Raw genomic sequence first — 14328 nt, 5'->3', positions numbered from 1 at the left:
CAAAGACAATGTGCCCACCGTACTTCCTGCACTGGAGCATTGTGGCGAAACCAACCTCGCCACTGGGTTTTGGAGAGGCCTGTTTAAAAGCCTCTTGCCTCAGGATTATGGCCCATACTAACTTTAAAGAAGACAGGCCGGCCGCACAGCTTCTTTCTTTGGAATTGTAATTTGTTATGTGAGGGCACCCAGATGGCTAGTTTAATTGGGTAGCCCTCAATAAAGTGTTCCTGTTTTATCCTTCATCATGTTGAGACTGGTGTTTGGATAACTGATCAAACTGGGGGATTGCTATACGCTGAAGATTTGCTATACTCCCCTGGCATAACTACTAGCTCTTGTAAGAGCTGTTCCTGCTCTCTGGCTGTAGGAGAGGTTCACCCACTGGAGCCTGGAGCCTTGTCGTAGGTCCAGCGTGGGTGGAGGACGGTGAGACACCAACCAAGCTGCGGCGGTTCGTGGGGTCTGCGGGGCGTACGGTGTCAAGTGGAGTGCTTGGAGTCCTCGGAAAGCACTAGGAGCATCTATCGACGGAGGTACCCGGTCGGGGTGCTAGGAGATCCGTTACATTGGTGGCAAGCAGTGGGATGGCGTCCTAGTGTGAGGAGAAGCAGCTCGGAGACACCGTTCGTGGAGTATATTGAGGGCAACGCTAGTATCCGTACAGCGCCCCTGGCTACAGCAGGATGGAATCGGCTAGTCTTCGAACAGCGTTCCACTACGAGGAGGATGATGACCCGGACTGGAGGGATGCAGACAGAAAGGAAGTCTGGTATGATGCCCTGGAAAATGCCCAGCGGCGGCGAGGTGAGAGTCTCCCCAGTTATGAGCAGCGGCTACAAAAGCGTGTGGCGATGCGGATGGGTCTCTTGGGAGAGCAGCCCCTGGATGACTGGGTAATAGAGCTCCAGAACCTGGTATGTAAGGAGCTTTGGCTAGAGGACGCTTACCAGGCCCTAAGGTGGCATGTCATTCAACATTCCCCCTGGATGGCTGAGCACGACAGACCCGAGGGTGAGGATTATGATGGACCTGGGTTACTATGGGATGCCTTGGAGGAGGACATTGATCTTGGCAGCACGGAGGAGTCTAGGTTTTGGGACATCTACGACTACCGGATGGGCATGCATGATTATGCTGACGGAAGGGAGGTGAGCAAAGACATGATCCACCTGGTAACAAGGGAGTGGGAGCTGGAGCAGACCTACCAACACCTGCTCAGCTCTGTTCATCCCCAACCTACTCGACAAGTAGAGCCAGATCTGCCCTCCTACAACTGGGAAGACTTGCCGGCAATACCCCCTGCTTCCCTACCAACTCCCAAAGTAGGGAACTTCATTGACTGGTTCTGGGAAGACGCCCCGACGGCAGGTAGAGATGGGACCGAAGTCTCTCCACCGGCCCTACAGGGATGCTGGGTAGCCGGCCCAGATCCCCAACTACAGCCAGCATTACCTGGAGTCCAGACAGTCGGTCTGACTTCCCATCGACAGCTTAACTTACAGGGAGAGATGACAACCGGTCTCTCTCCCCAGCGGCAGACAGGATCACAGGGAGAGGAGATTGTCAGTCCCCCGTCCCTGCAGCAACCAGCATTACTAGGAGTGGAGATGGTCGCACCCACTACCCAGCACCAGGCAGCGTTACAGAGAGTTGAGACAGTCGGTCTGACTCCCCAGCAGCAGTGTGTTGTAAAGAGAGAAGAGACAACCGGTCTCTATCCCCAACCACAGGGGGACAGCACCCCTAACTTCGATGGTGCAGATGGGACCGCGGTCTCTGCACCAGGCCTACCAGGATGCTGGACGGCCGGTTCAGATCCCCCACCAACCCTGCAGGAATGCCTGGAGGAGGAGGTAAGCGATTCCTCCTCTCCACAGCCGATCTGCAACAAGGTCCTGGGGATAGGATTTCCTGACCCCATCCCAGCGGAAGAGCTGGCATCTGGGCAGAGCGCAGTCGGCCTCTGCCATCCCCTATCCTCTTCTCCACAGCCGGACTTCCCACAGGCTACCCCAGCGGAAGAGCTGGCATCTGGGCAGAGCGCAGTCGGCCTCTGCCCTCCCCTCCCCTATCCTCTTCTTCAGAGCCGGACTCCCCACAAGCGACCCCAGCGGAAGAGCTGGCATCTGGGCAGAGCGCAGTCGGCCTCTGCCCACCAAGTACCTACAGCTCCAAGCTGGAGAACCACAAGGCAGCAAGGAGTCGCAGATGCCCACTCAACAGCTGGGGACATACAGAACAGAGCCAGGCACCAAAATTCAACAGGTCCAGTATGGGGTTGTGGTTGGACTGCCAGACTAACTCAGGTACTGACCGTGAGGTCAGGTATCTGGTTAGTCTTCCCTGGGAGGGGGAGATGTGTGGCGAAACCAACCTCGCCACTGGGTTTTGGAGAGGCCTGTTTAAAAGCCTCTTGCCTCAGGATTATGGACCATACTAACTTTAAAGAAGACAGGCCGGCCGCACAGCTTAAATCTGTCTTTGGAATTGTATTTTGTTATGTGAGGGCACCCAGATGGCTAGTTTAATTGTATTCGTGTATTCTGAGTGCCATTCACCTAATGATATGCACTCAGACTTGAGCTATCTGGGGATATGTTAAATGTCTGCGGTTGCTGGGAGGGTGTGACATTGTGTGTTTATTGGTGATGTCTGTCCTGTTGTCCCCACATGTGTATTGGCGATCTCCCCTTTGTCCTGAGAGATAATTGGATTATCCCTCGGTTGTCTCTGGGGCAGAGAGAAGGAAACCATGATGCATTGTGGGGATGTGTTGTATCTATTCGGTGTGTCGCAGTCTCCATTCTGGTCCCCTGGGGGCGTGGCCACCAGATGGGGACCTGCATAAATACGGGCGGGTAGCCCTCAATAAAGTGTTCCTGTTTTATCCTTCATCATGTTGAAACTGGTGTTTGGATAACTGATCAAACTGGGGGATTGCTATACGCTGAAGATTTGCTATACTCCCCTGGCATAACTACTAGCTCTTGTAAGAGCTGTTCCTGCTCTCTGGCTGTAGGAGAGGTTCACCCACTGGAGCCTGGAGCCTTGTCGTAGGTCCAGCGTGGGTGGAGGACGGTGAGACCCCAACCAAGCTGCGGCGGTTCGTGGGGTCTGCGGGGCGTACGGTGTCAAGTGGAGTGCTTGGAGTCCTCGGAAAGCACTAGGAGCATCTATCGACGGAGGTACCCGGTCGGGGTGCTAGGAGATCCGTTACAAGCGTGATAGGAAGATGCGCGAGTACAAGCGCACGTTGGTAGACGCGCTACTGAGAGCATTCCCAAATGTCACAGGGGAACAAGTGGAAGCCCAAGGCCAAGGCAGAGGAGGAGCAAGAGGTCGCCAAGGCAGCTGTGTCACGGCCAGCTCCTCTGAGGGCAGGGTTAGCATGGCAGAGATGTGGAAAAGTTTTGTCAACACGCCACAGCTAACTGCACCACCACCTGATACGCAACGTGTTAGCAGGAGGCAACATTTCACTAACATGGTGGAACAGTACGTGTGCACACCCCTCCACGTACTGACTGATGGTTCGGCCCCATTCAACTTCTGGGTCTCTAAATTGTCCACGTGGCCAGAGCTAGCCTTTTATGCCTTGGAGGTGCTGGCCTGCCCGGCGGCCAGCGTTTTGTCTGAACGTGTATTCAGCACGGCAGGGGGCGTCATTACAGACAAACGCAGCCGCCTGTCTACAGCCAATGTGGACAAGCTGACGTTCATAAAAATGAACCAGGCATGGATCCCACAGGACCTGTCCATCCCTTGTCCAGATTAGACATTAACTACCTCCCCTTAACCATATATTATTGGACTCCAGGGCACTTCCTCATTCAATCCTATTTTTATTTTCATTTTACCATTATATTGCGAGGCTACCCAAAGTTGAATGAACCTCTCCTCTGTCTGGGTGCCGGGGCCTAAATATATGACAATGGACTGTTCCAATGTTGGGTGACGTGAAGCCTGATTCTCTGCTATGACATGCAGACTGATTCTCTGCTGACATGAAGCCAGATCCTCTGTTACAGGACCTCTCTCCTCTGCCTGGGTGCTGGGCCTAAATATCTGCCAATGGACTGTTGCAGTGGTGGGTGACGTGAAGCCTCATTCTCTGCTATGACATGCAGACTGATTCTCTGCTGACATGAAGCCAGATTGTCTGTTACGGGACCTCTCTCCTCTGTCTGGGTGCCGGGGCCTAAATATCTGACAATGGACTGTTCCAATGTTGGGTGACATGAAGACTGATTCTCTGCTGACATGAAGCCTGATTCTCTGTTACGGGACCTCTCTCCTCTGCCTGGGTGCCGGGGCCTAAATATATGCCAATGGACTGTTCCAGTGGTGGGTGACGTGAAGCCTGATTCTCTGCTATGACATGCAGACTGATTCTCTGCTGACATGAAGCCAGATTCTCTGTTACGGGACCTCTCTCCTCTGCCTGGGTGCCGGGGCCTAAATATCTGACAATGGACTGTTCCAGTGTTGGCTGACGTGAAGCCTGATTCTCTGCTATGGGACCTCTCTCCAATTGATATTGGTTAATTTTTATTTATTTTAATTCATTTCCCTATCCACATTTGTTTGCAGGGGATTTACCTACATGTTGCTGCCTTTTGCAGCCTTCTAGCCCTTTCCTGGGCTGTTTTACAGCCTTCTTAGTGCCGAAAAGTTCGGGTCCCCATTGACTTCAATGGGGTTCGGGACGAAGTTTGGATTGGGTTCGGATCCCGAACCCGAACATTTCCGGGAAGTTCGGCCGAACTTCTCGAACCCGAACATCCAGGTGTTCGCTTAACTCTAGTCAGCTCAACTGCAGGCCCTCAACTAAATTTTTTTTATAGGGTCAGCTGACCTGCAGGCACTCACTTATGTTTTACAGGGTGAGCTCACCTGCAGGCCCTCACCTAAAATCTTTTACAGGGTGAGCTCACCTTCTAATGACGACAGTGCAGTCTTGCCTGTTGGTACTCTGGCACGCTGACTTCATGTTAGGCTGCCTTTCCCGTGACCTGCGCGTTATATGCATTTTAGACAACACTGATTATTCTCGACCCCCGCTACAAAGAGAACTTCTCATCTCTCATTCCTGTAGTGGAGAGGACGAGTAAAACGGTGCAATACCAGAAGGGGCAAGGCAACAACAGCCAATCAAACCATTAACCTCCCTTAGATGTGGTATCCCTTCTTCAGGCTCCCTCTCCAGCATCGAACCCCGATTCCCCGTGATTACCATGGTAGGCGCAGAAAGGAACATCGAAAGTTGATAGGGCAGACATCCAAATGGATCGTCGCCATCACGGGGATGTGCAATCGCCCAGAAGTTATCTAGAGTCACCAATGCGGCAGCAGGCCCTCGCCCCTAAGGTTTTAGATGGTCAGAACAGCCGGCCCTTGATCGAAATATTTTTGAGGGTCACCAGCAGCCATCAATCATAATTTTTCAAGGCTGTGTATGACGCCCTCCTTTATGTGTAATAAAGGGTGTATTGGAGTGCCGGTTCCTTGTAATTTTTGGCAGCCCTTTGACTTAGTGCATAGTCTGTATGAGTGTAGGAGTCCCACTACCTGAACAATTGTACTACAAAGTGAATGAGGCCCTCCTTTATGTGATATACAGGCTGTTTCGGAGCCTCTTGCTTGTAATTTTTTGTTGCACTTTATATACAATTGAATATACTGGAAAGAATGTTTCCTAACAATTTGAATTAGTAAAATAGATTTTTTTGGGGGGGTTTTGGGGGTATTTTTGTCAGTCTATAAAAGTGGCGTACACGTCGGACAACATGGTTCCCAGCAGCGACCTGGGATTTAAAGATGCATCCAGACATCGTTCCCGTGCTGTTCTTGATTCGGTGGAGTTTGTCACTTTCTGACTTTTTCCAATGGACCAGGCACCCTCCCCTCTTCAGAGCAGGGGGTGCCTGGTTGTCTCCCATTATACTCGGGGCGCTCGGCCGAGCACACAGGAATATAGCAAGGTCTCCAAGGAATCTGAGCGAGGACGACGTCAATCCTCCGTCATTACAGAGGGTTACCCTCTCCTGCATCGGACTCAGGGGACAGGCAAAAGCCAGACCTATGTGGCAGGCTGTCATTAGTCATGCGCCGCCCGAACGGCCGTAATGAGGTAATAGTCACATGCACTTACATCTATCTCACCATTGGCCATTTGAAGTTTAAAGGTCCCTTCCCGCCCCAGTCTAAACCACTGCTCCAGGGATAGCGGCCGCATCGTCATCCATATCCTGGTATGTCTTCATTCAGATACCACTATACGTTAGTCATGCACTTTAGCTACAGTTTATTAAGTGTTCGTATCCGCCGCACGGTGCATTATGTAGGATTAGATACAGTTTGGAGGCGGTGTCTTTTTGCCCTTCTGCTTAGTATCATACATTTATCCCATTATTCACACATTAATTCTGAATGTAGTTTTTTGGACGGTTAAATATTTTGCTGTACCTATAAAAGACGGTTGCGTGTTGTCATGCGGTGCTATTTTATCGGATTCCCTATTATGTTGTATTTGATTTGTCTTTTTAATCAGGATTAATAAAAATGTATACGTATATTAGGAAATAGTTTTCACTCATTCCTTTTGAAGGCATTTATACATTTTGAGTGTTCATTAGATTATTCTAGGATCTATAGCGGTACTTCACATTTTAGCAGGTCTGAGTAGAGATTACTAATTGGTGCACTAAGTATTGTTGTGACATGACAGCACTGTGTCTAACAGAGACACTAATCCCTATCATAGCACAGTAATCCCTATCACACTACCTAACAGCTACACTATCTAACCTACACTGACTATCTCCCACTAACTTCCTGCAACAAAGCTTAGTGGATCATCATCACATTTCTGTCCAGCACCTGCAGAGACATTTGATGGTATCATCCATTGATGGAAGGGCTCTATCAGAGTCCATACAGTTCATCTCTTCATACTGATGAGATTTTGTTTCTGATACTCTCAAGTCTGCCCCATCCTCTCCTCCTGGGACTTCTATGTCTTCGTACTCATGAACCTGTTCTTGACTGGAGGACGGGGAGGCGTTTCGTTGAGGGCAGTGCTGCCTAGGGAGATGTCTTTCTTCTGTTCAGCTGGCTCAGTCATCACAGGTACTACCCAATCTCCAGGGTCTGCCTGCAGCCTATCGTGCCTACCTGGATGTCTTTGATAAGAAAGAGGCTGAGACATTACCTCCACACATGCCGCATGACTGCCTGATTGACTTGGTTCCTGGATAATCACCTCCTTGTGGATGCATCTATCCCCTGTCACCAGCGGAGATTCAGGCGATGTATGAATATATCAAGGAATTTAGCCACAAATCTTCATCTCTGGCTGGCGCAGGGTTCTTCTTTGTGAAGAAAAAAGATGGCATCCTATGTCCATGCATCGATTATAGGGGGCACAACAAAATCACATAAAGAACAAATATCCTCTTCCTCTGATTCCTGAGTCGATCGACCATCTCAGAGGAGCAAAGATCTCCAAATTAGACCTACGTGGGGCCTATAACTTGGATTAGAATCTGTCAAGGGGATGAGTGGAAGACCGCTTTTAACACCTGAGATGGTCACTACGAGTACTTGGTGATGCCCTTGGGCTAAGCAATGCCGCAGCAGTCTTCCAAGAGTTTGTGAATAACGTCTTCAGAGACGTGCTCTGTTACTGCGTGGTGGTGTACCTTGACGAAATTCTTGTTTTCTCTCCATATTTAGCTTCCCACCAGAGACAGGTCCATCAGGTCTAGCAAAAATTTAGAGAATCATCTGTATGCCAAGTTCGAAATATGTATTTTTGAGCAGTCCTCCCTTGCATTTCTGGGGTACATAATATCCGATACCGGTCTACAGATGGATCCTGAGAAGCTGTCGGCGATCATAAAGTGGCCTCGTCCTTCTGGTTTGAAAGAAATCCAGCGTTTCTTGGGGTTCGCTAACTATTACCAACAGTTCCCCATAGCCCTCAGAAGTAGTATAGCTCACCATAATGCCCCCTAGTAGTAATAATTCCCTGTATAATGTGACAGTAGAATGTACTAAAATGCCCTCCTAAAATGTGTGCTAGGTCAAAAAAAATCCACCCAATTATGTGAACTAGTACAAAAATGCCTCCATTCTGTGTGCCAGTACAAAAAAAACCTCCTCTTAGTGCTCGCAGTTGAGCTAATGTCCCCATAATGTGTGCCAGTATAAAATACCCATATATAGTGCCCCCAGTAAATTCCCCCATAGTGCTCCTCCCCCTTCCTAATAGTGCCCCTGGTAGATTATCCCATAGTACCCTCCCCAAAAAATGCCCCTATATAGTGCCCCAGTAGTAATAGATGGCCATAGTGTCCCCCATAATGTGGAAGTATAAAGTACCCATTATTAGAGCCCCCACTAAATGCCCCCATAATGTGCCAGAATAAAATACCCTATCTTCGTGGCCGTATAGTGTCCACCATAATGTGTCAGTAAAAAATGCCCCTTCTTACTGCCCCCTAGATGTGGACCTAGGAGTTCGGGTTTATAAGATGAAGCATGTCCAAAAGTCGGGGTAAGCTGAGGAGTGGTAATATAGCCTACGATCCAGGAGACCCACCCCACCTGCCTCCTTGGGGCAGGTTCAGAGCCCTACCTGTAACTTTGTCATTGGTTCCAATATGGAACATGACCGCTGGGTCTTCACCAGCCCCTCCCAGTAATCTGTCAACCCAATCCACGATGTGTCGAACTCGAGCGCCAGGAAGACAATCCCAGTCTTTGTGACAGATCGCCCTAATAATGGAGTCCCCCACTACCAGCACCTGTCTTCCCTGCTCTCCTGCTTACTGGAGCTGACCTTCCCCGGGCTGGCAGAGGGAGCGTCCGGCTGCAGCAGTGCCGTCCCTGGACTGACATCCCCCTCATCTGACAACCTTGTGTCAGATCGGGGGTGGCCTCCCTGACGCTCTTCTCTCTACCCCGCCGTTTCCCAACTATCTACCTCACCTTCCTGAGCCTTCAGGCTACCTCCCTCCCCCACATCTACTCCATAGGGCGTCTACACCGCTTGTTTAGATCCATGATGTGCGATTCCAAATGAGTAATTTAAACACAGATATGGAGACGGCAGAAACCTGACGAGACGTGCACTGGACGGTGCGGTCAGTGATGGAGCTCAGACTAATGGGGGGGAACACAAAGGAAAAACACAATACAGTGCAATAGTAAGCAACTGTCTGCAGTCCTCCTACAGTCCCGGGATCTACAGTCACACACTGGACCCCTGAACGCGGCTCCCGGACAGCAGAAACCTGACGAGACGTGCACTGGACGGTGCGGTCAGTGATGGAGCTCAGACTAATGGGGGGGAACACAAAGGAAAAACACAATACAGTGCAATAGTAAGCAACTGTCTGCAGTCCTCCTATAGTCCCGGGATCTACAGTCACACACTGGACCCCTGAACGCGGCTCCCGGACGGCAGAAACCTGACGAGACGTGCACTGGACGGTGCGGTCCGTGATGGAGCTCAGACTAATGGGGGGAACACAAAAGAAAAACACAATACAGTGCAAATAGTAAGCAACTGTCTGCAGTCCTCCTACAGTCCCAGGATCTACAGTCACACACTGGACCCCTGAACGCGGCTCCCGGACGGCAGAGATCTGACGAGACATGCACTGGACGGTGCGGTCAGTGATGGAGCTCAGACTAATGGGGGGGAACACAAAGGAAAAACACAATACAGTGCAATAGTAAGCAACTGTCTGCAGTCCTCCTACAGTCCCGGGATCTACAGTCACACACTGGACCCCTGAACGCGGCTCCCGGACAGCAGAAACCTGACGAGACGTGCACTGGATGGTGCGGTCCGTGATGGAGCTCAGACTAATGGGGGGAACACAAAAGAAAAACACAATACAGTGCAAATAGTAAGCAACTGTCTGCAGTCCTCCTACAGTCCCAGGATCTACAGTCACACACTGGACCCCTGAACGCGGCTCCCGGACGGCAGAGATCTGACTAGACGTGCACTGGACGGTGCGGTCAGTGATGGAGCTCAGACTAATGGGGGGAACACAAAGGGAAAACACAATACAGCGCAATAGTAAGCAACTGTCTGCAGTCCTCCTACAGTCCCGGGATCTACAGTCACACACTGGACCCCTGAACGCGGCTCGCGGCCGGCAGAAACGTGACGAGACGTGTGGTCAGTGATGGAGCTCAGACTAATGGGGGGGAACACAAAGGGAAAACACAATACAGTGCAATAGTAAGCAACTGTCTGCAGTCCTCCTACAGTCCCAGGATCTACAGTCACACACTGCACCCCTGAACGCGGCTCCCGGACGGCAGAGATCTGACGAGACGTGCACTGGACGGTGCGGTCAGTGATGGAGCTCAGACTAATGGGGGGAACACAAAGGAAAAACACAATACAGTGCAATAGTAAGCAACTGTCTGCAGTCCTCCTACAGTCCCGGGATCTACAGTCACACACTGGACCCCTGAACGCGGCTCGCGGCCGGCAGAAATCTGACGAGACGTGTGGTCAGTGATGGAGCTCAGACTAATGGGGGGAACACAAAGGGAAAACACAATACAGTGCAATAGTAAGCAACTGTCTGCAGTTCTCCTACAGTCCCGGGATCTACAGTCACACACTGGACCCCTGAACGCGGCTCCCGGACGGCAGAGATCTGACGAGACGTGCACTGGACGGTGCGGTCAGTGATGGAGCTCAGACTAATGGGGGGAACACAAAGGAAAAACACAATACAGTGCAATAGTAAGCAACTGTCTGCAGTCCTCCTACAGTCCCGGGATCTACAGTCACACACTGGACCCCTGAACGCGGCTCCCGGACGGCAGAGATCTGACGAGACGTGCACTGGACGGTGCGGTCAGTGATGGAGCTCAGACTAATGGGGGGAACACAAAGGGAAAACACAATACAGCGCAATAGTAAGCAACTGTCTGCAGTCCTCCTACAGTCCCGGGATCTACAGTCACACACTGGACCCCTGAACGCGGCTCCCAGACAGCAGAAACCTGACGAGACATGCACTGGATGGTGCGGTCAGTGATGGAGCTCAGACTAATGGGGGGGAACACAAAGGAAAAACACAATACAGTGCAATAGTAAGCAACTGTCTGCAGTCCTCCTACAGTCCCGGGATCTACAGTCACACACTGGACCCCTGAACGCGGCTCTCGGGCGGCAGAAACCTGACTAGACGTGCACTGAACGGTGCGGTCAGTAATGGAGCTCAGATTAATGGGGGGAACACAAAGGGAAAACACAATACAGTGCAATAGTAAGCAACTGTCTGCAGTCCTCTTACAGTCCCTGGATCTACAGTCACACACTGGACCCCTGAACGCGGCTCGCGGCCGTCAGAAACCTGACGAGACGTGCACTGGACGGTGCGGTCAGTGATGGAGCTCAGACTAATGGGGGGGGGGGGGGAAACACAAAGGGAAAACACAATACAGTGCAATAGTAAGCAACTGTCTGCAGTCCTCCTACAGTCCCGGGATCTACAGTAACACACTGGACCCCTGAACGCGGCTCCCGAATGGCAGAAACCAGACGAGACGTGCACTGGACGGTGCGGTCAGTGATGGAGCTCAGACTAATGGGGGGAACACAAAGGAAGAACACAATACAGTGCAATAGTAAGCAACTGTCTGCAGTCCCGGGATCTACAGTCACACACTGGACCCCTGAACGCGGCTCGCAGACGGCAGAAACCTGACGAGACGTGCACTGGACGGTGCGGTCAGTGATGGAGCTCAGACTAATGGGGGGAACACAAAGGAAGAACACAATACAGTGCAATAGTAAGCAACTGTCTGCAGTCCCGGGATCTACAGTAACACACTGGACCCCTGAACGCGGCTCCCGAATGGCAGAAACCAGACGAGACGTGCACTGGACGGTGCGGTCAGTGATGGAGCTCAGACTAATGGGGGGGAACACAAAGGGAAAACACAATACAGTGCAATAGTAAGCAACTGTCTGCAGTCCTCCTACAGTCCTGGGATCTACAGTCACACACTGGACCCCTGAACGCGGCTCGCGGCCGGCAGAAACCTGACGAGACGTGCACTGGACGGTGCGGTCAGTGATGGAGCTCAGACTAATGGGGGAACACAAAGGAAGAACACAATACAGCGCAATAGTAAGCAACTGTCTGCAGTCCTCCTACAGTCCCGGGATCTACAGTCACACACTGGACCCCTGAACGCGGCTCGCGGCCGGCAGAAACCTGACGAGACGTGCACTGGACGTTGCGGTCAGTGATGGAGCTCAGACTAATGGGGGGGAACACAAAGGGAAAACACAATACAGTGCAATATTAAGCAACTGTCTGCAGTCCTCCTACAGTCCCGGGATCTACAGTCACACACTGGACCCCTGAACGCTGATTATTTCCTCTGGATTCACAGAGATGACGCAGCCTGGACTATGCGTCATTACTGGGGGTGTGTCCTGATGGGAGGAGTCTCGGAGGATGCTCTGGATGTGACTAGAGTATAGCCAGCTCTGTGGCCTCTGCATGCCGTACAGGAAGCGCAGATTTCAGCTACTGTTCACACCTGTTTCTTAGCATTACTTAGATAGTATGGGCCTGGCTCCGCCCACTTCCTGCTCTGCCCAGTTTCGGAAAACTGGCAATCAAGCGCAATTCCCAAAAAGCCAGAAATGCTTGCGCAGACGGGACACACACCAAGATAAGCTAATTTTGCAGCTAGTTTCCTAGAGTCCAGGCGCTGATAAATGTGGGCTGCAGCTCTGGGTGCGACTACAGTATAAAGCCTCATTCACAGTATTTTATTAGAATAGAAAGATCGGCGTCTTCTCCACTTCTGGACCCACTGCTACAAAAATACTGCTGTGTGAATGAGGCCAACATGTCCGCAGCTCTGGGGGTGAAAGGAGACTGAAAAATGCTGTAGCAGTACAATTGTGTCTGCAGCTCTGGATGTGACTGGAGGATAAGGAATGCTGCAGCAGTACAATTGTGTCTGCAGCTCTGGATGTGACTAGATTCTCACACAGGGAAGTAGTAATGGGCACACTGTGCCTCCATCTTTATTTCTCCCCCAGGTACACAGGGGCGCTTACACATTGCTGGGCACTGAGAACTTCCGGTGGATTCTCTCGTATCGCTGCAGCTCTTGCTGTGACACAGACGGCTGAAGACGCTCTGCTGCCTGCACCAAATGCTCCAGACGAAGGACGAGCCCTGCAGCCGGTTCACCTGCGCCTGGAAGGAGGAAGCAGCCAGATGTCAGACCCCCAAGTGCTACAGCCCTGACTCCTACCTTCCTCACAACTCTGCTTCCCGTCAGTGAATGCAACCATTGGCTGCTTACAGTTTAGGGCCTGTTCTAAGGAATCGGTGCAGGTCGGGCTGTCAGCCTGAAGCTCAGGCTCACAAATAATTGTCATGTTCACACAGCTGAGGGTTTGTTACAAAGTACAGCCTGATCAAAAGTTTAAGACCACGTGAAAAATGGCACAAACTCCTATTCAGCCTGGCCGGATCTGAACGCGGTTCCAAGTGGAGCTTCAACAAGAAGAGACGGGACGGAGACAAAGGGTTTTCTGAGCCTTCGGTTTAATGAAAACAACGAATAAACTGAAACCGGCTGTTTTTCAGCTGATCCATAGTTTAGGACCACCTGCCTTTAAAAAGCCAAATCTGATGTGGATTCATTGTCCTCTTCTGTCAGGTAGTCACACGTTGTGATGGCAAAGGCAAAAAAACTCTCCCTTTTTGACTGTGGTCGGGTTGTTGAGCTGCATAAGCAGGGTCTCTCACAGCCGCCATCGCTGCTGAGGGGGGACGCAGGAAGACAGTCATTTGGAGTTTCTTAAATGATCCTGAGGGTTATGGAACAAAAAAGTCAAGTGGAAGACCCAAAAAATGTCATCAGCACTGAGCCGGAGGATCCAATTGGCTGTCCGTCAAGACACTGGACGATCCTCGACCCAAATTAAGGCCCTTACTGGTGCTCCTTGAAGGCCACAGAACTGCTCGTTTGGACTTTGCAAGAGAGCACCAAACATGGGACATTCAAAGGTGGAAGAAAGTCTTATTCTCTGATGAGAAAAAATGTAACCTTGATGGTCCTGATGGTTTCCAACGTTACTGGCATGACAAGCAGATCCCACCTGAGATGTTTTCTACGCGCCACAGTGGAGGGGGCGCCATAATGGTCTGGGGGGCTTTTTCCTTTAGTGGAACAATGGAGCTTCAGGAAGTGCAGGGCGTCAGACGGCCGCTGGCTATGTCCAGATGTTGCAGAGAGCATTCCTCATGACTGAGG

At 51.1% G+C, this 14328-nt stretch overlaps 1 protein-coding gene across 1 annotated transcript in view; it reads right to left on the bottom strand.

Annotated features, from left to right (window-relative positions):
• Nucleotides 1-13056: 13056 nt before the first annotated feature.
• PEX6 (peroxisomal biogenesis factor 6) overlaps nt 13057-14328 on the bottom strand; it is a 43221-nt gene continuing 41949 nt past the window's right edge. Inside the window, exon 17 of the mRNA XM_044274018.1 lies at nt 13057-13262. Coding sequence (XP_044129953.1) covers nt 13117-13262 — 146 coding nt within the window. The 3' untranslated portion in view covers nt 13057-13116. The remainder of the gene's footprint in view (nt 13263-14328) is intronic.

The sequence above is a fragment of the Bufo gargarizans genome, unplaced genomic scaffold, assembly GCF_014858855.1.
Source record: "Bufo gargarizans isolate SCDJY-AF-19 unplaced genomic scaffold, ASM1485885v1 original_scaffold_1390_pilon, whole genome shotgun sequence".
In the NCBI taxonomy this organism is placed as follows: domain Eukaryota; kingdom Metazoa; phylum Chordata; class Amphibia; order Anura; family Bufonidae; genus Bufo; species Bufo gargarizans.
Note: the sequence above shows the minus strand (reverse complement) of the source record. Positions and strands in the feature narration are given on the sequence as shown.